Source organism: Neovison vison, chromosome 4 (genome assembly GCF_020171115.1).
Source record: "Neovison vison isolate M4711 chromosome 4, ASM_NN_V1, whole genome shotgun sequence".
NCBI lineage: Eukaryota > Metazoa > Chordata > Mammalia > Carnivora > Mustelidae > Neogale > Neogale vison.
Genome location: NC_058094.1, coordinates 188,872,754 through 188,898,358, shown reverse-complemented (window position 1 = coordinate 188,898,358; position 25,605 = coordinate 188,872,754). Strand labels below are relative to the sequence as shown.

Sequence of the window (25,605 nt, the reverse complement as noted above, 5' to 3'; positions counted from 1 at the left end):
CATTCTTCATTTTATAAGTTTTTACAGGCTTCCTGGGAGAGTGTGGTACAGGTCAATCAACATTGTGTTCTTACTTGATTTCAGGGGTCCTGGAGGAAACTGGGCTCTGCCCATGGGCAGAGTAATGGACAATTAGTCTTGCGACTAGGTACCAGCCATCCCTCCAAGGAGTCATTTCTTCCTAGGACCCCACCCTGTCTCTTCAAACCCAGCATCCCCACTACTAGGAGGAAGAGCCCCCTATCTCTGTTGCCCCACTGGGAAGGGGGAGGACAGAGGGAAAGTAAACATGCAGTGAGGAACCCTCCTCCTTGTGTTCCAGAAATCACCCTACTGGTTTCCTTGAGTCCTTCTTGCTTTGGCCTTTACACAATCTATTTAGGAAGCACTCAACACCATATTACTGTAGTGTCGTCTGTGGGTATTGTGAGTTGTGTGGTTTAAACCTTCCCTCTGACCCATCTGTTTTCTTCTTCTGGGGCTTCCGCACTATCACTGGACCAAGGAGAATTTTACTAGCCAGTAACAGTGTCAATTAAAAACATCTTTCCAATTATCTCTATGGTTTGGAAGTAAGGAATACAAAGTGCTTTTTGACCATCCATGGGTACTATCTATATCGTAGATACATAGTATCCACTTTTACTAGGCATTCTGCTTCTAATTCTACATCTTTTTGGACCATCAGACCCATGAAGTGGAAAGAAAGTAGAAAAGAAGAGAGTGGGAATAAGAAAACCATTATTTAGGAGGATAATATTAGTGGAAACAATCCTACCCTCACCCAAGTTTGGTTTCTTACAGGATAGACTTTAGTTAAGCCAACTTACCTCCTTGCAGGAACTTCATGGGGTAGACGATGGCATGGTATCTGTCTATGCTGAGGGACACCAGCACATAGGTAGAAGCATAGAGCAGCACAACCTGAAGACAGAAACAAGAGGAGGTATGTAACTTCACAAAAGTGAGAGAATGCATATCATAGAGGAGTATTTTGTGCTATTTAGAAACCTGTGCACTGAAGTTAAGGAGGGATGAAGTTTGGGCTAGGGAGAGAAATGACTGACTCCCTATGTCTAGAAGTAGATTGCTGTTTTGGAATTGGACTTTGGAACTGGACCAGTGAGAATGCTTCTAAGCTCACCCTTCTTCATTCATTCACATGACTTCTTGGAGACACCACATCTAGGATCAGTCTTTCTTGACATTTGCATGGTACATTTGTTTGTAGTTGACTTATAAAGCTAAACTAATTTTCTCTGCCATACTTGACACTCCAGAATAATTAGAAAGAAACATTCATTTGGGTTTTATCAGTGTGAGTTGTTGAAAGACAATGGATGGGATCTGGTTTCCGGGAGCCCATGTGCTGTTTAGAATCATTTATCATCATCTGTGTTAACAGTCTCAGAACTTACTTCCTCCTCCACTTCTTTAGCAGAGCTGTTCATTAGGGTCAGTCCTTGGGTCCTCTCTTCCTCCTTCCCACTCCATCTCTTACCAACTTTGCTCAGGCCCTTTAATTATCCTAAGTATAGTGTTATTTGTAGAGTTTGCAGAGAAGGAAATTGGGATATAAGAGGTTAACTTCTTTATGAAAAGAGCATAATCAAAATATAATTAAGTGAAATATCTCTGAAAGGATGATCAAAGTGGAAAGTTTTTGCATAACGTTGAGCCTCATTTCTACCAAGAGTCCAGCCATATCTCTGTTTTGTAATCTTTGGGCCAATTCCGGAGTGGGGAAGGGTAAGTCAAAGACCAAAGTCTAAGGGTGAGTGTCTGAATCTGTTCTAAAATGAAAGAAAAATACCATGACTTTGGTAATAACTTTTGTCTGAATTTATACCTTATTGTTCTTTCCCTCACTCAACTAACAATCAACAATATTGTTGTTCTTTATTATTTTTACCTAAAACACTACCACTAATGCATCCCAATACTACCATTGTGGAAGGTGCTATAGGGAGGGGGTTTTGAGGTCTGATTAGTGATTGAAGGTTCTCCTGAGGGATGTAAGAAGAGAGTCTCCTCTTGCTAAAAAGGTGCTTTATGGATGGAGGGAAGAATGATGTCCACGTTTAACCAAAAAAAATTAGACAACTGTCTTCTTAGAGAAAACTGGGATTTCTATGTGTGATCCAAGAATTCAGAATTGTTATAGCTGGCCACACACAGCTCAGGAGGTGGCATTGGAGGAGGATGGGGGAAAAAATGTCCCCAGGCGCAGAACTCTGTGGGGCGGAATGTTGTGGTAAGAAGGTCACAAGAATCTCAGCCATTTTTGGCTGTGTTGAGTGAGGTAGCTGACACAAGTTCAGAATTTGGAGCAAGAGGAAAGTTCACAAAAGAGAGTGCCAGCATTAACAAAAAGAGATGTATTTTGAGACACAGTCAAAAACAGTAGTTAATTTCAAGGGTCTTCAAACATCAAGGCAGGGTAAAAAAAAACTAAAGGATACATAAAAGAAATGCATTTCAAATTGTCGTGCCTCTTTTTTACAAAAATAAAATGCCAGAAAAATAGCATAAAAACATGTTCAGAATTTTGAAAGAAAATTATGATCCAAGAATTTTGTAAATATCATTTCTGTGCCAAGGCACAGAATAATTTACTTATATGTATAAGAAAGAAGAAAGCATAACATCACATAATCTCCTGCAAAATCTTCTGTGAGGAAATATTTCTGCTGATTGAGCATGGTTTCAAAATTACGACTCTATAAGAGGGACAGGATTGAATAATAGCAGCTATGGTAAGCAATGAGTCCAAAAATTCCCACAACATGTTTACAAAATAACTATGAATTTGTTTAGGAAACATTCCAGGGAAAAATCTGGGGAGTTGAGAAGAGAGTATAAGGGGAGAAGAGAGAGTATAAGGAAAGGAATCATGTTATATCTTTCCATTTGGACATTTTAGGCATCTCTTTTGTTTTTTACTTTGATAGAGACATACTCAATTTAAAAATTAAAGATAAGCTATGATAGTGAAATAAAAATGGAGAAAAATAATTTATTAACTTCTTATGGTTACTGTAACAAAGTACCACAAACCTGTGGTTTAGACCAACATAAATTTATTCTCTTACATTTCTAGAGACCAGAAGTGTAAAATCACTTATAGTATACTAGTTCAAAGTCAAAGTGTTAGCAAGGCCAGCCTCCCTCCAAAGGCTCTGGCGGGGGGTGTTTCCTCCCTTGCCTCTTTCAGCTTCAGGTGACAGCCAGCATTTTTGGATTTGTGGTTATACCAATTACATCTTGGGTCTGTGGTTATAATGCCTCTTCTGTCTGTCAAATCTCCCTCTGCCTCCCTTTTATAAAGAATATATATGATTACATTTAGACTCATTAAAATAATCCAGAATAATCTCCCCATTTAATTACATCTGTAAAGTCCCTATTTGCCATAGAAGGTAATGTACATACATTTTAGGAATTAGGATTTGGATTTTGGTGGAGGGCATCTTTCAGCCCAACACAATTAATAACCAAATAGAAAAGAAAAAACATGTAAATAGGAAAAAAAATTAACCAAAAAGATTAAAATGAGGTGATTTAAATAATACCAACACCATTTGTCTCAATAAATATAAATGGTTTAACCTCCTTGATTAAAACAAAGACTATGTACAAAATCCTTCCCCAAATCTAACTGCTTAGTGTGTTGAAAACAAACCTCTGAAACCAAATGATTATCAAAGTTTAAAAAATACAACTCTGAAAAACAATCTGAGGGGTTTGAAGTGGCGGGGGGTGGGAGGTTGGGGTACCAGGTGGTGGGTATTATAGAGGGCACGGCTTGCATGGAGCACTGGGTGTGGTGAAAAAAACAATGAATAATGTTTTTCTGAAAATAAATAAATTGAAAAAAAATAAAAAAATAAAAAGCAAAAAAAAAAAAAATTAAAATAACTCAAAAAAAAAAAATACAACGATGACCAAAGGCATACAGAACAACTAAAACCAAAAGAAGGCATTTAATACAATACTGCTAACAGATAAATTAAATTCAAAGCAAATTGCACTTCATGAGAAAAATGGATTCTTTTTATTTAACAAAATACAATACAAAATGGTGATAGAATATTAATAAACTTATATGTGACAAGCAACATAATACTAAATATGTATAACTAAAATGTTTAAAGATTTAAAAGAATAAAATAGAATAATACATGGAAAAATTAAACACACTTTAAAAATAATACACATTATTGTAAAATATCTAGGCAACCATTTCAAAACTGGTCCTAAACTAAACTACCAAGAAAAAAAATTCCTCAATAGATTCCAAAAATTATACAACTTATATAATTTGCGTATTTAAAACAACAAGCAATAAAAGCTGAAATTAGTACCATGTTATTTTTTTTTTTTAAATACCACTTGGAAATTTAAACACCCTTGTAATTAACTTGAGTCAAGAAGGAAATCAAAGTACAATTATAGTCAATTCATAAATGTCAACAATGAAAATTCTACACATCAACAACATATGGGATACCATTTGGAGAACAGATGGCAGCTTGAGGACATATGTCTGAATTCGCACTACCCCACCCCTCAATTCTGACAAAAATGACCTAGGAAATATAAAACTAAGGAAAATCTTCCAGAGAAGTGAGACTTGAATGCAGCAAACTTAGAAAATTTTTATTTAGAAAAATACCAGATTGGATCCATGTACAGGAGGATCCCTGGACTTAAAAAATTAATATACTTTATTTATTACAGCAATTTTAGTTTTACAGTAAAAATAGAGTGGATAGTACAGAGATGTCCCACCCTCCTTTCCCCCAGTTTTCCCTATTATTAACATCCTTCCCTATTATTAACATCCTTCCCTATTATTAGCATCCATTTGTTAAAACTGATGAACTGATATCAACACATTATTACCCAAATCAATGTTTTATATGAAGCCTTATTCTTTGTGTTTTATAATTCTGTGGGTTTTTGATAAATGCATGATATCATGTATCCACCATTCATCCAGAAAAGTTTTACTATTCTAGAAATCCTCTGTGCTTTACCTATTTAATCCTTCCAAGTCCCTAAAACCACTGATCTTTTTATGGTCTTCATCGTTTCCCTTTTCCAGAAGGTCATATGGTTGTAATCATACTCATGTAGCCATTTTTTTTCATCCATTCAGCTTTTGAGGAACATCTTGCTTCTGATTTTTTGACAATTCTGAATAACATTGCTATAAACATTCTTGTGTAAGTTTTTGTGTGAATGTAAGTTGTCAACTCATTGTTTATATACCTAGGAGTGTAATTGCTATATTGTATGATAAGAGTATGTTCAATTTTGTTTTTATAGAATTTTATTTTTATAAAATTGAACTGCCAAAATAGCTTTCAAAATGGATTTATCATTTTGCATTCCTGCAAACAGCATTAACATTTTGCACCATCAGTTTTTTGGACTATAGTCATTCTAATCGCTATGTTAATGCTATCTTGTTCTAATTTGGAATTCCCTAATGCTATATAGTGGTGAGCTTCTTTTCATATGCTTGTTTGTTATCATTCTATCTTCTTTGGAGAAGTGTCTGTTCAGATCTTTTGCTCATTTATAAATGGGTTGAGTTTTAAGAGCTCTTTGTATATTTTGGATACAAATCCTTTATCAAGTATGTGTTTTGCAAACATTTTTTTTTTGCCATTCTGTGCCTTGTCTTTTCTGTCTCTTAACAGTGTCTTTTGCAGAGATGTTTTAAATTTTCATAAAATCCAACTTTTCATTTTTTTCTTTCATGGATGGTGCTTTTGGTGTTATATCTAAAAAGTCATTGAGAAACCCAAAGTCCCCTAGATTCTCTCTTATGTTATCTTCTAGTAGTTTTATAGCCTTGCATGTTTTATTCAAGTCTATGATCCATACTGAATTAGTTTTTGTGAAAGGTGTAAAGTTTTTAGTCAGATCATCATCATGATCATTAATATTATTTAATTGGGTACCAATGACTCCAGCAGTATTTCTTGGGAAGGCTATCTTTTCTCCACTGAATTGTCTTTACTCCTTTGTCAAAGATCAGTAGACTTTTAGTGTGCATTTGTTTCTGGGGTCTCTATTCTGTTCCATTGATCTATTTGTTGATTTTTTTTGCCAATATCATGGTGTCTTGATGTAGCTGTAGCATTTTTGTAAGTCTGAAATCAGATAGTAGCTCCTCCAACTGTGTTCTTCCTCAGTATTGTACTGGCTTGTCTGTGTCTTTAACCTGTCCACACAAACTTTGTTTGTCTGTATCTATAAAATAACCTGCTGGGATTTTGACTGGGATTGCATTGAATTTACAAGTTGTTTTGAACAAAATTGATATCTTAACTATAGTGCATTTTCCTAACATAGAATACCTATCTTTATACTTTGATATTCTTTGATTCCTCCCACCAAAGTTTTATAGTTTCCTTCATACTGATCTTGCACATATTTTGTTAGGTTTATACCTAAGTCTTCCATATTTTTTGTGCTAACATAAATGGTTATTGCTTCTTAAATTTTAAATTCAAATTTTTCATTCCTAGTATATAAAAGCATATTGTAGTCTTCAATCTTGTTATTTTTATTTTCACTTAATAAGCCCACAGATTTTCTATATTTTATTTTGTTTTGTTTTTTTCATCTGTGAACAGGTATTTCATCTTTCCCAATCTGTATACCTTTTATTTCCTTTATTTGTCCTGTTGAGTTAGGTGGGATTTCCAGTATGATGCTAAATGGGAGTAATGGGAGGGAACATCCTTGCCTTGTTCCCTATATTAGGAAAGATACATCCAGTCTCTCACCATTGAGTATGAGGTTAGCAGTAGCTTTTTGTAGCTACCAACTGAGGAAATTGCCTTCTATGAAAAGTTTGTGGAGACTTTTTACTGTGAATGGATATTGGATTTTAGCAAATGCTTTTTCCTGTGTCTATTAAAATGGTTATATACATTTTTTTTTCACTTCAACTTTTTGATTTAATGAATTACATTAATTGACTTTTGAATGGTGAACTTTGCATACCTGGAATGAATTCCATTTGGTCATGGTATGTAATTCCTTTTATAAGTATTTTCATTCAATTTACTAATATTTGTTGATAATTTTTATATCTATGTTCATGAGAGATATTGGTCTATAGTTTTACTTTCCTATAATGCCTTTGTCTGGTTTTGGTGTTAGAGTAATGCTGGACTCACAGAGTGAGTTAAGAAATGTTCCCTTTGCTTTTATGTTCTAGAAAAATTAGAAACTTATTAGTAGAGGGGCCTGGATGGCTCTGTAGGTTATAAGTCTGCCTTCAGCTCAGGCCATGATCCCAAGGTCCTAGGATTGAGTCCTGTATCAGACTCTCCTCAGGAGCAAGTCTGCTGCTCCCTCTCCTCCTGCCCTTCTCCCTACACCCTCCCAACTCATGTACTCTCTTGCTCTCGTAAATAAAATCTTAAAAAAAAAAAAAAAGAAACTAGTTAGTATAATTTCTTCCTTTAATGTTTGGTAGAATTCACCGGTAAACCCATTTGACCTGGTGCTTTCTTTCTTAGAAGATTATAAACTATCAATTCAATCTGTTTCATAGATATAGACCTACTCAGGTCATCTATTTTTTCCTTGTGTGAGTTTTGGCAGATTGTGCCTTTCAAGGATTTGGTCCATTTCAAGTAACTTATCAAACTTGTATTTCATAAATTCCTTTATTATCATTTTATTATCAGATCAGTAATAATGACCCCTCTTTCATTTTTGATATTAGTAATTTGTGTCATCCCTTTTCTACTCTTCTTTGGCCTGACAAGTAGTTTATCAGTTTTATTATATATTTGAAGAACCAGTTTATAGTTTCATTGATTTTTCACAATTGAATTACTGTTTTCGTTTAGTAATTTGTTCTAATTTTTATCATTTAAAACATTCTGCTTGCTTTAGGTTTACATTGGTCTGCTTTCTCTGGTTTCCTAAGGGGGAAGCTTTGTTATTAATTTTAGATCTTTTTTTCTTTTTTAATACAAGAAATTAAATGCTATGTTTCTTCAGAAGCACTGTTTTTACTGTCCTACAAATTATGATAAATTGTATTTTCATTTTTTTTGACCCACATGTTACTTAGAAGCATGTTGTTTCATCTCCAAAAACATTGAGACTGGCCAGCTATCTTTCTGTTATACATTTTTAGTTTAATTCTAGTTGGGTCTGAGAGCATACTTTGTGCTATTTCCACTCTTTTACATTGTTAAAGTGTGTTTTATGGTGGTATGTAATTTCTCTTGGTGAATGTTCCCTGTGATTTTGATAAGAATAAGCATTCTATTTTGTTGGATGAAGTGTTGTATAAATGCCAATTAGGTCAATTTGATTGATAGTTTAGTTTATTTCAACTGATAGCTATTTAGCTCAACCATATCCCTGCTTCTAACACAGAACTGGCATAATTTATTTCTCAGCAATTGCTAGAATAAGCAAGTGATAACATCAACCTAAAAGGAAGCAAATTTTTTAAATAATAAATTAAAATGTGTTTTAAAAAATTATCCCTGAAAAAATGCCAGTTCCAGATAGTAATCAGGGCTCTTTCACATCTACTAAACTTTCAAGATTATGTTCAGAGCACAAAAGATTTTTAATTGTAACTATTCTCTGTCCATTTTCTGGAGATGAAGTAACTCCATTTCCAAGGTCTAAAAATGATAGAACAAATTAAAATCATGGATGAATATAGTTGCAAAGATTCTACAAAACTCTACTAACAAATGGAATCTTATAGGATAAGGTTTCCCAGAAATGCACTGCGCTTTATAAAGCTACAGTAATTTAGACCTGAAGTATGGGCATAAAAATAGAAATATATTAATGAAAAATAATTGTAACAGCTCTGAAACAGCACCTCAATCCTAATACCAGTTATGAAACAGTTCATTCTTTCTATAATTAGTTGATGTGCTTTAATCCATATTATATACATATATAATATATTACTAATATATGTACATGATACATATGTAATATTTTATATCATATATTTTATGTGTATATATATATATTTGCATTTATAATTTTTACTTTGAAGCATATTCAATAGGCAAAGTGTAAATGTCTTTAATCTGAAAATAGATATTACCAATAACTGAGAAAAAAACAAGTATCCCAGTTATAAAAAAATTGAAAAAGAGTAACAGATACTTTGAAGAAGAAGAAATTCAAATGCCAATAGATATTTTAAAAAGTCCAATTTCGGTGGTAATACAAGAAATACAAGTTAAAATAACCAGAGATAATACCTACTTTCTAACAATCTGTCAACGTTTTTCAAAAAGAATAGTAGCCGGTATTGTGTTAGTTTGAGTGGGGGAAATTGGCAAAAAAGAGGAAAGAAAGAAAAGAAAACTGATAAATTTTCTGAAGATTGTTTAGACAGTGCTACATATACTCTGAATGTTTGTGTCCCTCCAAAATTCACATGTCGGAATCTTAATGCCCATTGTGATGGTGTTAGGGGTGAGGCTCTTGGGAGATGATTAGGTTATGAGAGTGGAGCCCTCATGAATGGGATTAGTGTTCTTACAAAAGAGGCTCCATAGAGCTCCCTTGCTCCTTCTGCCATGTGCCATAATCTGGAGTCTGCAACCTGGAAGAAGGCACTTGGTCTGACAATTTCTGGCACAGTGATCTTGAACTTGCAGCCTCCAGAAGTGTGAGAAATAAATATTTGTTGTTTCTAAGCTATCTATTGTGCTGCATTTTTGTTACAGCAGCCTGAATGGACCAAGACAGCCAGAATATGTCAAAGACCTTCATGTTGACTCCAAAATTTTACTTAATACTTGAAATGTGAACACTTACATTCTTACTAATGCTACTTATGTTTTATTTGTATGTTTATTATTTTAGCAAAAACCCCAAAATCTTACAAATTATTCTTGTCCTTCCAACTGGAAGAAGCGAGAAGTTTATTGGGTAGAAGTGCTGGGTTCTATATTATTTTCCTTATGAAGAATCCAAGACCCAATCTTGGTGTCAGTTTGTTTCATCACATTTGTAAGGCGCGACATACCTGCAAATAACGGACCACTCGGCAGACGAGATCAGGTGCCAGAAAGTCTCCGGTGAATCGCCAAATGATGTCTGTCAAGATGTTTATCAGACCTGTGAAGGAGTCTAACAAAAACATACAGTGGTTAATTTGAATCTCTATCAAATTCCCAGCCTTGCCACAGTAGAAATGAATTCCTGGGGAGATTTTTTCCTCCCCTCCTGCCCCAGTTTATCAGATGGCCATTAAGGAAAAGTAAAGCAAGACAGGAGTCCATTGACTTACTTATTGGAGCTTGTTACCACTTAGATGGAGCCACCTTGGAAGGATTTTAGTAATGACTAAAATGACTTTGGTAATCACACAGTTGACATTTTAAGTCCCAGAAGAGGAGTTTTAAGGGGGTTTAGATCTCTACCCAAACAAGGACTATGTGAGGATCAATAAGGACAAAATTGAGAAAAGGAAATTATTTATCTTCAAGAAGTCCCTCAAAGTCCCCCTTCTTCTATCTGTTACTTTACAGTGTTGACCTCTTGTTACCTCCCTATCATCAACAACCCCCCCAACCCCCACCCTAGGTTCCTTTTCTTCCTTCTCCTTTTCCCCTTCAATACCAGTCCCTAGAAAATGTCAAGTGCATGATCTATCACTTTAATTAACTTCATTGATTAAACTACAGAGGAACTGAGGCCAAGATTTGAGACGAAGGTCAGAGACTTTATGCTCCTGTGGTTGTCCTTACTCATTTCTATACTTACAGGTTGTAAGTTGAGCAGATGTTTACATCAGAAATGTGAAAGTCTACTATATGTCTTAAAGCTCCCTCTCACCTCTCCATGACCGCTATCACTAATTGATCATGTGATTCAAAATCTTTCTCAAAACAGTGCTGGAGGGATTCTCTGCTGATTGTTGGACAGGGTTGGGACTTAAGACAGGACAGGCCAGAATTCATCGACTTAGGGTCACTTTCTTGGAAATGGGATATAACACTCTATCAAGGACCCAAGAGGCAAGGCAAACTCTTTGATAGAGTAACTTAGAAGTCTGGAGGAAGTGTTGGTCCTTCTTAGGCAAAATGGAAATGTTTGAGTTGCCCTGGAAGACAGTATAAAAAAAGAACAAAAAGGTCATGGTATAATGGACATATTATGGGAAACAAGAAGATCCACCAGAGAATGATGTTGCATGAAAGGGCTCAGAAGACACACCATTCCTGAAGAAAGTAATGGTGAGAGGAACCAGCATTACAAAGAAGCTCAGTGGTGGCCTCCCACTGTAAGGCAGAGTGGATGAGAGGAGAGGGGGTGATAAAACCAGGTCTTGTAGAACTATAGTAAGTATGAACTGTAATAATTCTCCTAGTCCTTCCCCAAAGGGACCTATGGCCATTTATTTGAATGGCTGTGCACTGGGGAAAGAAGAATATACAGACGTTTTGAGGACTATTAGACACAGGGTCTATGTTAACCTGACACTTGACAAACTGAAGTGTCATTATGGCCCCACTACAAGCATGGAATCTCATGGGGCCAGGTAACAAATAGAATCCTAGTTTAAGTAGAATGGTTCACTAGATCTGCAGACCTTTCATTGCTCACTTCCCACATCCCTGGGAGTTTAATTTGTATTGACATACTTGGTAGTTGGAATAACTCCATATTAGGCTCCTCAGAACAGTGGCAGGCAGTAAGACTACACATTTGGACAACATGATGAATTACCCCTTATCATGGTCAATTTAGCTATTGTTGTATTTGACTGTCTTGAAATTACCAACAACGGAGACTAACACTGAGCCCCAATATGGCACTACTTCTTAAGAAGACCAATTTGCTATCTTGTCAAAAGTTGACTACACTGGGTCCTTTCAATACTTCAAGGGAAAGCTCTCCATCTTCCCTGTATACTCTGGGTATGAGCTTGCTTCCCTGACCTCTGAGTTGTAGTCAGCACCATTCACCAATCCCTAGAGGATTTCTGATTGCTCAATTGGAATGGCATGCCAAATAACATAATATCTGATCAGGACACCCATTTCATACTGAAGCAGATTTAGGCTTGAACCACTGATCATAGAATCCTCAGTTTATATCATATAGTATACTCTCCAACAGCAGCTGTCTTCTTGGAGCCCTGGGTTGGTCTACTAAAGGCATAGATAAAGTGCCATCCTAACGGCACTCTGAAAGGATGGAATGCCATCCTTCAAAGTGCTGTGTATGCATAAAATCAGGGCTTTCTTTATCATGCTGTGTTTACTAATAGGAGGCTGACATGCATCTGATAACCAAGGGGTAGAGACAGAAATGGCTTCACGAGACATCACTCCCAAAGAACCCCTGGGACACTTTGTGTACCTCTCTACTCTGCAGGCTGGAGGTCCTAGTCCCAAAAGGAAGTGCAAACTTGCCATGGGACATAGCAAGGGTCCCTTTGAACTAAAAGTGATGGCTGCTGCCACAAGGACTCCTTTGTGCAGGGACTAGCAGTCTAGATGAGAAGTTGCCACTGTGGCCAAAGTCATTGGTTGTGATCTCAGCAAAGCTGGGTTTATACAATGAAGAAAGGGAAGAGTATGGGTAGAACACAGGCAATTTACTTCTCAAGTTAGGATTGACAGCAGTAATTAGTGAACGGGGCTAGGGATGCCAGGTATACTGCAGCATGCCCTCAGCGAAGAGTCTGGCAGATTATTCAGGCTCTTGGGTGCTCTGTCCTGCTGTGGTGGGAGGGTGATAGGGACTGAAATTAAATCTTTATTCTTGTCATGGAGACGTGCACCCTGGCTTCAGGTGGCACAAAGACAAAGCTCGTATCAACTCTATCTTGGATGACAAATGAACTGTACCCTCTAGTAAATTGTTCAGATCAAAATTCAAATCCTGCCTTTGTTGAGATTCACTACTAGCCTTTATGGGAGAGGACTGTGGTTTCTGTGCAACTCTACTCAGAGGACTGGGCAGAACCTTAGAAGTAAAGGGTATGTGTTTGGTTGGATTCAGGCTCTCAGCTGAACAGTTAAACAACAAAAGAAACTCCAGTTTTATAGTAGGCCACTCATAATTCCATTTCCAATAGTTTATTTTTATTGCTGTGTTTCTGTTTAAGAGGAGTAATGAAGGGACGCCCTGGGTGGCTCAGTCAGTTAAATGGCTGCCTTTGGCTCAGGTCATGATCCCAGGGATCATGGTCCTGGGATCAAGTCTGGCATTGGGCTCCTTGCTCGGCGGGGAGCCTGCTTCTCTCTCTACCTCTGCCTGCCTATGCTCTCTCTCTCTCTGTGTCAAATAAATAAATAAAATCTTTTTTTAAAAAAAGGGGTAATGAAAATTGAAATGACACTGTCACTTGGTAAATGATATCTGTGAACCCTGGAGAATGAGAACCAAAGGGAAACCATCGTCCAGAGTAGGTAGGATATAAATAGGTTCTCAGAGCATATTTATCCAATAAATTGTCACTGTGGTTTGTCAAAAGCATTTATGGCTTTGTAAAAATTAAACTTTTATTTAGAGATCATTAAAGGCTCATGAGAAGTTGCAGAAATGGCACAGATTTTTCACATATGTCACCCAGCTGTCCCTCATGGTAACATCTTACCTAACTAGAGTTGACTTTGCTGTTTGAAGAATTACCACTCTTAATCCAGGTTTCTGTACAACTGAGTGTGATCTTAAGGAATGTTACTAAGCAGTCGTTATATCCTTGTTAATATTTTAAGTATTTAAAGTATCTTAAGACTTTTTAATCTAACTAAAAACTGTGAGGTACGTTCCCTGTTTTATAGATTGGCAACTAAGTATGATTAGAATCTTTCTGAATGTTTTATGACAAATTAGAGGGAAAGCCAGGCTTGTAACCCAGACTTGGATGACTGTGTCCACAGTCTTCACCACAGTGCCTATGTTTTTATTATTTTTTTTTCTTTCCTTTCCTTTCCTTTCCTTTCCTTTCCTTACCTTCCTTTCTAATTCTTGTTCTATCTGTTCTCATATAGTCCTGAAACCTCAATATATAGGCATGATTCTCCCTCCCATTCCCCTCATTCCCTGTCCTGGCTGCCCTGATTTTTGTTTTGCCTCTCTCTGTTTATAGGGCCCCTCCACCCATAGAATTTTCCTTTATTCCTTTAGAGAACTGTGATGGTCAGTCTTCCTCTTCTGCATCTTCACCATAAACAGGATAAGCACCCAGCTTAACCTAAAACCTTCTAGGATCTGGCCTTGCCTACCTCTTGTCAGATACCCCCAGATCACACATTCGTGTTTTCAGATATGAATTCCCTCTTTTCGAAAAAAAAAAAAAAAAAAAAAAAAAAAAGAGCCGCTGATATATGCCTCACTCCATATATCAGTCTGTTGAATTTTTATTTATCTTTCAATATCTAGCTGACATGTCCCCTTTTCCAGGAGCTTCCCTTGACCATTCACACGGTAGGGGCTACAACAAAATGGCTTTGGCCCTCCCAGTCTTATGCTCCTCTGTCTCTTCCTTTTTGTTTCTCTGTAGATAACCATTAGACCACTGGCAAAGCACCATGGGAAATATAGCAAAAATGTCGGAGATTAGAGAAATCTTGTAGCGGTCCTGGGTAGTCAGAGAAGTGCTGAGGAAGTCAGATTTGAGCAGGGTGTTGGGAATTGTGAGTAGAAACCTGATCAGTAGAAATCTCATGAAGCATTTCCTCTCAGGAATCGACTGGAAGAATGAATAAAATAGACATTGGAGTTCCTTGGCTCTTCTCCTTTGTTGTACTTATTCTTTAAAGAATAATGGGGAAAATCCCTAAACTTACGTTTCTCTAAATCTAAGTGATTATATTAACAGTTATAATGTACTCCGGTAAGACTCCCTCCACCGCCCAGCTCAGTCTGAGATAAGCCCAGATCTGGGAGTAGACTATCAATGAAACTCGGGCCCAGCCTTTGTGGCTATTAAGCAAATGCTGCTCTAACTGATCAGTAAAAAGCTATTTCGTTACCTAAGTAATTGAATACATTACAAATAAACCTTTCTTAAATGGTAATTAACAGGACCCTGGGAACAAAGGGTACACTTCAAAGGCTTAATCACTTCCATGCTATTACTCCTGCTTCTCCCCATTTCTTCCATGAGAGATCCTAGGAAACTGCAATACTCAGAAAACCCAAAACAGGCTCACTGCGGGTTTTATAGCTTCTTTGATGGTCTCTCAGAAATCTGAGTGTGGGTTCCCCGTTGGAGCATGGATATGGGTGGAGTGGGAAGAAGTCAAGAATGAGAGGACAGGGGCACCTAGGTGGCTCAGTGGGTTAAGCCTCTGCCTTCTGCTCAGACCATGATCTCGGGGTCCTGGGATCAAGTCCCACACAGGGCTCTCTGCTCAATGGGGAACCTTCTTCCTCTCCCTCTCTCTCTCTCTGCCTGCCCTTTCTGCCTACTTTTGATCTCTGTCAAATAAATAAATTTTTAAAAAAAGGAATGAGGGGACAACTGAGCTGAACCCTAAAGGGTCAGTAAGGATGGGTCAGGGGAAACTAGGTGAAAGACACTGATTCTAGGCAGGGCTGACTGCATGAACAGTTACAGTGTGACAACATCAATTTGGGATTGCTGAAGTCTGAAGTAGGAGCTTCCAAGGCCAAGATATGGGGCTGGGAAGACAAAAGTTGGTCCTTTTAGGGTCTCATGTGCCAGTTAAAGGAGCTGTGCTTTTTCCTGTGTACTGTGGGAGCTATTGAGTGTTGATGTGGGGCAAACCTGTTTCAAATAGATTTCTTTAGTCACCAAGACTAAATTGCACTATGCTTGTTAGGACACCATGCAGAAGTATGGGAAAGAGATAAGTGGTACATGTTGTATGTCAAATATAAATTGGAATAGAGAGAAGGGTGCAGATCTGAGATATACTTTATAAGGTAAAATAAGGAGGACTTGGTGTTTTAAGTGTGAGACAGAGGGAGAAGTCCTGGCTTGGGTGTTCGTAGTAGGTGTGGTGGCTCTTGAGAATACAGGAGGATAAGCTCTCTAGATTTGGCTTGTTCCCAGTCTTTGGCAATTCCAGACAAAGCTGCTATGAATATTCATGTATAAGATTTTATGTGACTGGAAGTTCTCATTTCCCTAGGGTAAATACCCAGGAGTAAGTCTACTGGGCCACAGGATGAGTATACGTTGAACTTCACGAGAAACTACCAGACAGTTTTCCAGAGTGATCATACCAAAAATAAATGTCTGAGAGATACATTCTCTCCTTGTTAGCACCTGGTATGGTCAGTATGTTTTATTTTAGTCATTGGGCTAGGTGTTTTGTGGTCTCTTGTCCTGGCTTCCATTTTGCATCTTCCTACTAGTTAACAATGTTGTTGCTATGATCATCCATAGCCCCTACACTTCACATTCCTTTTTGGGTACTGTCAGGGTGGGAGATGGGGTGGGGAGGGTTTTAGTGCTCCGGTCTCTACTTTCCTCTGCACCTGTGTTCATGAACATGGCTGCTGCTTGTTGCTCAGGGCTTGCTAAGCTGGAGGTTGGAAGCCTCTCCTTTGTCTGACTCAGCCTTGGTCTTACATCAACCTGTGCACCAGGGTCTTGGGCTTGGGAACTTCTCAGGGTCCCAGTTCCTTCCACACCATGACACTTGAACTTCTGCCTTAGATCTGCGGTGGGTCTTGTGTGGGAGAGACTTTTATACCCTTCCCCTAGTGGTGCGTGACTCTCAATGGAATTCGTCTAGTATCTTGGGCCAGCCGTTTTATGCCCTCATCCCCAAGAGTTGGAGGCCTTCTTACTGGTTGTCTCTATGTCTTTCCCTGTGTTCTGGGGCAACAGTATGTGGTACCACAGTGGCCTAAGGTGTTTGTTGAGAGAGGCGACTGAGCAGAAGGGCATGACTTCATGCCTTTCCTGAAGGCAGAAACTAAACCTTCATGTATACCTGCACACCGTCTTGGTTAAGAACTCCTTAACTCCGCCACTGTGTAGTAGAAAAAGCCATAGACAACCCTTTAACTGAATGAACACAGCTGTGTCCCAATAATACTTTATAAAAATAAGCTACAGACTGGGTTTGGACTGAGGTCTATATCTTGCCAACCCCTGATCTACAGAATAAGCTACAAATTGTGGCGTTTGGAGCCTTTCTGTCTGCCTCTTAGGTCTGATCTTTTCTTGTCCTACAGTAAATTCATACCATAAGAGAAACCCTTTCAACCAGCACATTAATACTGACAGCTGGTTAATTGATCACAACGTTGGTTAAAAAAAGGAAGCACACACACAAAACCATCTTAAAACATTTGAATATAAAACATTAATGTGCATGCATTTATCATTTCTTTAATGTAGGGCCAAGACTTTTATTTGATTTTATGCATCATCTTGCTTTTGTGTGCATAAAATATATCCATAATGCATCTTTTATGATTTCCAGTTTTGTTTTCTTTAAATTGGAGTGAGAACTTGAGATACCAGCAAAGCAATTTGAGGCAGAATCTCATTGTAGGGATTTTTATAATCCTCTTTCATTCTTTTATAGTTACATACCCTGTGCTTAATTCTATTGCTTCTTTTAGTGACTCAGGAAAAAAAAGTCAAGTCTTTCCAAAGTATCCAATTTAATTTTCACAGAAACAACAACTCTTTAACATAGTTTATGTTAATTATATCATTTTAATAATGAGTAAAATTGGCATAGACTGGTTTGGGAACAAACACCTGAGACTCATATAACCCAAGAGGTGGGAGCAGAAATGGATGACTTTTAAGGGACTATCCTGCTAGTCATGGGTGCTAGTTAGTCAGGGTATTAGAAGGAAGAATGGAGAGTGTTGGTTAGCCCATTAAGGCATGAAGAAGATGCAGCCAAGAGACCTTCTATGGGAATCCTTTAGTGTTCCTTGACCATTCCTGGTTGTTCACTCTGTCAGACCCTTTCTTTATGTTGCCCCTTGACTTGGTAGTTTCTTTATGCACCTCTACCTAAAGGTAGATATCCTAACTCCACCAGGTTTAATAAGGGTCACCTTCTTTTTGAAGCCTTTTTTGACTACTGGGATTGGCTGATTGCCTTCTCTGGACATCTCCCTGCCTTGCTATCAAAGCACCTATAACACATTAACACATATATTCTTTTTATTTCTCTCTGATTCTGCTGTATTATGAGAGGATAAAGATTATTTATTTATGCACTGTCATGTCTTACACCCTAACATCTTATTATATGGTAAGGGCTTGATAACTTTCCTTGAAATGAATGACGACATTGTTCCCGCTGTTGTTGGCTCAGCTGCTTCAGCAGAGGTGGTTTCACAGAGAAGACTCAACCCCATTAACTGTCTCCTTTAGAGCATGATTATAGAGCATGATTATCTCCTTTAGGTAATGATTATAGAGTCAAGACGATGGAAGGAGGGGTATGATTGGAAATTTTGATTCCCAAGCAGATTTCTTTCTTTATTTCTTTTCTTTTCTTTTTTTCTTTTTCTTTTCTTTTCTTTTTTTTTTTTTTTTTTTTTTGGTAAATTTAATTTTTTTTTTTAAGAGAAGGAGAGAAAGAAAGATAGAGGGATAGAAAGAAACTTAAGCAGGCTTCATGCCTAGTGCAGATCCCAACTCAAGGCTGGATCTCCTGTCCTTGAGATCATGACCTACAGTGAAATCAAGAGTCTGACGCTTAGCTGACTGAGCCACCCAGCATCCCTATCGCTATGCAGATTTCTAGAACAGTGCGCTAGACTCTGAGATCTCTGCTAGATTGTAAACTCCTGGTTAGCAGTGGCTGTGCTTTACTCATGTTTAGAGCCTCGACCTTTTTCAAGATGTCTTGTAAGACACTCAGTGCTTTCAAGATAAAGAAGGAAATGTTGGTGAACTAAACAGATTTTTAAAGTCCTCAAAAATTCGAGGCCAGTCTTGTAAGATTCACCTCACAGAGAACAAGATGAAGCACCATTTCTTAGATTCCTACTTGCTCTCGGCTGATGTTCATACTTTCCCACCCAGAACAGAACTATGGGAATAACGAATACTTAGTAAACCAAGTAACTTTTCTTGACAAGTGAGTAACATGTGAACGTTTGTCACACTGGTTAAGGGGATCACTGAATACAAACAATTCCAAGAAGACTTCGACATATTTGACAACGTCTTAGCTTCAACTATGGTGTTATGGATGAGAGGCACCCTGGTTTTCCTGGAGGACACTGTGGATGGTAATGTCGATAGGGAATCTCCAGGGTATACAATGCTTCCAGCTCAACTCCATGTCTTTAGTATTATTTGTTTTATTTTTGAACCAAGGGAGGTGATAATTGTTTGCTTGCGGTTGTGCATGAAAATATTTTTGATATTGCTAAGGGTCATTGTCTCTCTCTTAGCCCACCCTTTCTTTGGAACAAGATTTGAAGACTTTATGTGAAAATTTGTTTCATGATGAAACTTGCATTGCCCAATGTGATGTCAGGTGCTTAACTGCCAATTAAAATCATTTCTCAAAAAAGTAAGTTCTTTCTCTAAGTTTTATTCTCATTTTATAATACTAATATGATCCTGGCACTCTGCCCTTTGTCAAGATTAAGTACTGGCTGAGTTTAATGACCCAAACTGTCAACTCCCCAGCTCTTTATTAATCCTGGGAAAGTGGCCTGCACCTCAGTCATTACTGATCAATTAGGTAAATAACCATTACATCCATTCTCATTAGATTACTCTCTTGACAGAAAGCTCTTTCCGAGGTTTTCATCTAGTCTTATAAGTCATAAATGCCACTAATGTCTCTCTTTTTCCATTGGTCCACTAAACAAATAAAAATCATGTATATAATTAATGGAACCCCAACCCTCCTAAAACCTATTCTCTGCTTCCTTTGTGTGCAAAAGCCAAGAATCCCATTACATGAGGCCAAACTGGCTAGCATGGGTCATTGATTATTGCTGGATGGTGAAGAATTCTTATACTCATATGTGTAAATATCAGGTTCAACAAAAGCATATGTTTCCTTGAAGTGAGGGAAAATAAAGCATCAAGTGACTACTATTTCTCCTCCTTACTCTTCTTTACAGAGAAATTTCTTGGGGCATGACAGTACATGACTCTGAGTATAAAAATGTAAGATATGGACAACTTGTCTCCTCCTTTAATGAGAGGTTTTTTTCCTAGTAAGAATGACCTTCCATCAATCCCATCAATGGTCTTGGATTTTTAAAAGTGCAAGTGAAGGAGAGAAGAGTTCCATTTGCAGTTATCTAAGAGATGAATTCTTTGAATGTCTTGTCTTTTTTCTTTGCAATTCTTGCCCAAAGACAGCTGAGTTGTAGCAGGTTGGCATGCAAGTAGGCGATTGCAACAAGAAATAGTTGGTTCTCATTTCATCCTGCTGCAAAAGGGCACAGGCTTATACATATGGACGTGAGGCAGACACAGATAGGCTGCTCAGATCTCTCTTGAAGAAAGATCTTCCTGTGCAGCTGTGAGAAGTGTGGTTTGCTGGCATCCTCCCACTGTTAGACTTCTCAGGGCCTACCCCAGCTTCCTAGTTGAGATCACACTGTTTGTAGTACAAGTCCTGCCAATGACTGAGCAAGGTGTGGGTAGAAGGGTCTAGTCATTTATTTCCATCTAGCATGAGAATCTTATAATAAGCTAGCAGAAACTGTAAGACCGCCATTGTGTTATGACGGGTCCTCCTGCCCAATCTTGCTTCTTCCTTTTTCTTTTCTTACACGTTATATTTCCCCCATCCATTTTTGCAAGCCTTATTTTGTTCAGCATCTGTCTTCCAAAGAACCCAACTTGCTACAAGAGGTAGGGCAGGAAGGGACACATGACCGTTCATTGTCTAGGGATAGTCTTTAAAGGCTGCCTCTTTGCATAATCTAAGATCTTAGCTGCCAGCCCAGTCCCAAATTCCTACCCAATTTTCTAGAAAATAGTTTTCTGAAAAAATTGATAAATGGGAGGTTTAAGCTTTGTTTAACTAGATCTACAGTAATGACTGTCTATCTTATTTTCTACAGTGCATGCTCATTAATTTGTGTTAATTTAATACATTTGGCATCCACTAAGAAAACAGTGTTGATTAAATTAACTGATTGGTTTACAAGGTGAATACAACCAAGCCAGTACTCGAGAGAATAGAACACAAAGAAATACTAGTTGTGATGAATGGTTCAGAGCTAGAACCATCATTTGTTGGCAGAGGTACTGTGTATGGGGCAAATCTTTGTTGGGTTAGACTGTGCTGTGCAATGCAGGAAATGTGACATCCCCAGACTGTGATAACTCCAAATGCCCAAACCTTTCTAAATGCCCCAGGACTTCTTCCAGTGGGAGATCACTTATAAAGCAAGGTGAGGTGTTCAAGGTCAGAGCTACCTAGAAGAGTCTGAACTGCTGCCTGATATATTAAGGCAAAGTGGAGTTGTCTGTGATGAGTCAGGAGTGGTGGGGGTCCGGGGATGGAGCCAAAGCTCAGAGGACAGAAGATAGGATCAAGCAAGCAGAGTGGGGTAGCAGAAGCCAATCACAGGGTCAGAAGGAAGCTGGAGGATTTGGGCCACCGTTGGGTCCTAGAATAGCAAAGTGGAACAAAGCCACGCCCTGCCTAGTAGGTGATTGATGAAAGCAGATCCAGGGATCAGTCTGGAAACAAGAGAGCACGCTGGGTTTCAGAGCACTGGACCCTTGGAAGAGGTTTCTTTGTTCCAGTGTATCTTGTAAGGCCTTGGCCTCATCTTTCCAGGGGATGCTCACCTTTCCCAAAAAATAGCTCTCTGAGTCTGATCTTGCCAGTAAGGAGGGCAGAGACATATTTTGGCTGATGACCTTTGTGCCAGGCGTTGCGTGGGGCTATTTAACATGCGTTCATTCATTTAATGCAGCATTTGCACGAGCGTATCTGAGCCAGGCTCGCCAGTGTACACATCAATAGAATTAGTGACTGTTCAGAGTTCGCATTCAACTTCGGGTTTAGTGAAATCTGGAGCGTAAATTGGACGTTTATGTATTACTAATTGAATCGAAGAATTCTAATTAGATGAAATCATTCAGTCTAAGGTGAAGTATAAGCACAGACAGTCAGAAAAATCACAGAATCTTAGAGAAACAGGAACACTATCACTGAACCAACGTGAGACTTCTGCATGTGACAACGATTAACCTCCATAAACAGGAGAGGTCAGGTCAGGCATAATCTACAGGTAACCTCTTCCCATTACCATAACCTCCCCCAAAAGGCAACAGTATAATTTCTGCATCTTGTGGTCATTATGAGGACTAAATTAAGCAAGGCACAGAAAGCACAGTGCAAGTCACAGGGGAGGCCTTGAATGCACGCCACCTGCTCCGCTCAGTTCCCCAAGAGAGAAATGAAGCCAAGAGAATGTAAGTAATGTGTTGAAAGGCACACGCATGATAAACCCAAGAGCCAGGACTCCGACCCAGGTTATCTAGTCTCTTATTTTTGTACAGCTTTCAAACTAAGAATGGCCTTTAAAACGTTATAATGATCGAATGAAATGACAAGAAGGAAAACGGTTTGTGGCACAGGAAAATTACATGAAATTCCAATTCCAGGATCCACATGTGTATTGGAAGGCAGCCAGGCCCATGTGCTCCCACATTGCCCATGGCTGCTTTCCTGCTACACCAGCAGAGCTCGCTGATGGAGCTCAGGGAGCTCCCAAAGCTGAAAAGGTTTAGAAAAAGCTGGCTGACCCTTCTCTAGACTCCTTCAAAGGAGACCCCAGATCCTGCCATTATGCCCAAGTGCTGATGGATCCAGACTGCTTGTGACTTTGCCAGATCTTTCTGTATTCTTGGGGAATTATCAAACTGCCATGCAGGTTGCACTGAAGTGCTCCCCACTGGCTGACATCGGAGAGTGACGGTACCAGATGGGAACAGATTCTTCCATCTTAACAAAAATCCAATCTCACTCTCTTTCATGTTCAAAGCACTTGATTAATGAGGACCTGAAGGGGGAGAAAGAACACTGGGCTGGGCTGGGCTGGGCTGGGCTGGGCTGGGTTGCCACTGTGTGCTGCTGCAGTCAGAGAACCCCGCCCCCCATCTGACAGTTTCCTGAGTCCCAGCCCCGCCCCCATGCCCAGGCTGCGGACTCAGACACAGAGGACTTGGAGGCTGACAGCGCAAGCTCTGGAGGCAGGCCCCTGCATTGCACCTGCCTCTCCAATGACTGGCCCTCCGGTTTGGGGCAAGGCACTTAACCACTCTCGGAGTCAGGTTCCACGGGTCTAAAATGGGAGGAGAGCAAGTGTGTTATATAGCTCAGGCAGTTTGTAGGATTACATGAGAAACTATATGCAAAGAGTTTTTTTGTTCATTTGTTTGTTTGTTTTGCAAAGAGTTGGCTGAGTGAGTATTCCATAAATATTAACTAGTATTATTATTTTGCTTGCCTATTTGTCAGGATGGAAGAAGCTCATTTTCTGATCTCAATGAAAATGCCCTGGAAGGTGTTTTACAAACTTTTTTTTTTTTTTTAAAGTAACACAAGCACACAATATGCGATTCAAGCAGGACAAATAACAAAAATAAATGTCTCATAAAACGAAGCATCCTGTAATGTTCAAGGCAGCACTATTCATAATAACTGTAAACTAGAAAGTACCCACATGCCTGTTCCTGGTAGAATGCAGTATACTGTACTATACGCACACGGTGCAGCCATTCAGATAAGAGTGTGATGGGTCTACAAGAAGTGTAACAATGTTGACAGATCTCTTGAGCAGAACACTGTGTGAAAAAGGAGCAAGACATAGGGGCGCCTGGGTGGCTCAGTCGGTTAGGTTGCTGCCTTCGGCTCAGGTCATGAGCCCAGGGTCCTGGGATCGAGTCCCGCAAAGAAGCAGTCCTAGCCTGCTTCTCCCTCTTCCTCTACCTGCCGCTCCCCCTGCTCTGTCAAATAAATAAATAAAATCTTAAAAAAAAAAAAAAAGAAGAAGCCAGACATAAAAAGCACATACCATAAGGCTTCATAAGGCTCCATGTAGGTAAAGTATAAAATCAGGTGAAGGTCATCTTGGCCTCTGGGATTTCCCTCCATGGAGATGAGGGGTGAGGACTACAGGTTGGTGGAAGGGGTTTGGGAAAAGCCAACAGTACTCTGTTTCTTGATTTGGGTGCTGGTTACATTGGTGGAATTCAGTTTGTGAACGTTCATTAAACTGATATTTATAACGTGTGCACAGGATTAGATTTCGTATTTCAATATAAAGAATAAAATCTGAAAATAAGAAAGGCACCCTCCGCCTACTTTTAACTCCCACTCACTCAGTTCCTTCCTCGGAAGCAGCCGCAGTTACCGTCAAACAGAATATCCAGAGCTGGTCGCTAAACGTGTAAGAACACGTCTGCATGAGTATATTTTAGGTATTTCTTTCTTTCTTCTTACATCCGGAGAGGAAGTTTTTGTTTTGTTTTATAATACCCTTATTTTTAGAGCAGTTTTAGGGTCACAATAAAATCAAGCAAAAGTACAAGTTTTAGGGTCACAATAAGATTGAGCAGAAGGACTTGAGTTCCCATCCACTCCCTGCACCCCCCCGCCCCCACAGCCTCCCTCATTCTCAGTCCCCAGGGGTGGTGCATTTGTTGCAAGTAACGAACCTACACGGACACCTCATAATCACCCAAAGTCCACAGTTAACATTAGGGTTTTCTTTTGGTGGTGTACATCCTAGGGGTTTGGGTGAATGTATAATAAAATGTAACCATCATCATAGCTATTATCATATCAAGTATTTTCACTGCCCTAAAAACCCTGAAAGCAAGTTTTGATGGGCCTAGACCTATGTCCAGCTGACAGTCTGTTATAAAGGCAGATCTCAGGAGAAGGAAGAAAGAGTTAGAGGAGATGGGAGGGAGGCTGGATGCCGGGTAATCTTCCTGGACCTGGCAAGATTTCTGCCAATGTTTGTTGAACTGTCAAAGCGAATTTCAGGGCTTCAAGATGGCTGGGCCTTCTTCCTGGTGTTGGGTTGGGACCCAGATTTCGTCACCTCATACCTTTTTTGTGTTTGAAAATCTAGGTATGCCTTCAGGCAGCCCTGGTCCTAAGTCTGTTCATGATGAGCACTGGGCCTGGTTTGCGACAGAATAACATCCCTCTTTTCTTGTGAAACCGTATTCCTCGTTCTGAAGCTGTAACAATGTCTGACAACAGGATGGGTTATTTGAAATCAGGGTCACCAGGAAGTCATGGGAAGGCATCCTTGCATTTCTAGCCTTTTATTCTGTCTCGTCCCCCTTGCTGGTGACTTTCTCCTATAGTTTTGGCAGCATCAGAAACCTCAACTGTAATTCATCTTTTAAGACCCACTGCAAGTTCTACCTCTCCATGAAGTTCCCACCTTGCTTCCCCGAAGGACTCTGATTTACGTCACTTCATCTAGGCCTTAAGTGATCATCGGTCTGAACTTATTGATTGCTGCCTACTGGGCTTCAAATACCATGCCCTGTCCTAGAAATACCATGAAGAAGCAAACTCCATTCCTGTCCTCAACTCGTTCACATTCTAGTGGCAAAGGGAGGCATGTGAAATAATTTATTGCATGGTGTCTGTAGAAAGGATG

At 39.1% G+C, this 25,605-nt stretch overlaps 1 protein-coding gene across 2 annotated transcripts in view; it reads right to left on the bottom strand.

The window, feature by feature from the left end:
* NPSR1 (neuropeptide S receptor 1) overlaps window positions 1-25,605 on the bottom strand; it is a 145,170-nt gene that overhangs the window by 39,983 nt on the left and 79,582 nt on the right. The window contains exons 3-4 of one of the 2 annotated variants that reach the window (XM_044244572.1): window positions 10,049-10,152; window positions 831-924 (exon numbers count right to left, since the gene is read on the bottom strand). The exons of the other annotated variant lie outside the window; for it this stretch is intronic. Of the exons in view, the coding sequence (XP_044100507.1) occupies window positions 831-924; window positions 10,049-10,152 (198 nt within the window). The remainder of the gene's footprint in view (window positions 1-830; window positions 925-10,048; window positions 10,153-25,605) is intronic. 2 annotated transcript variants of the gene reach the window in all.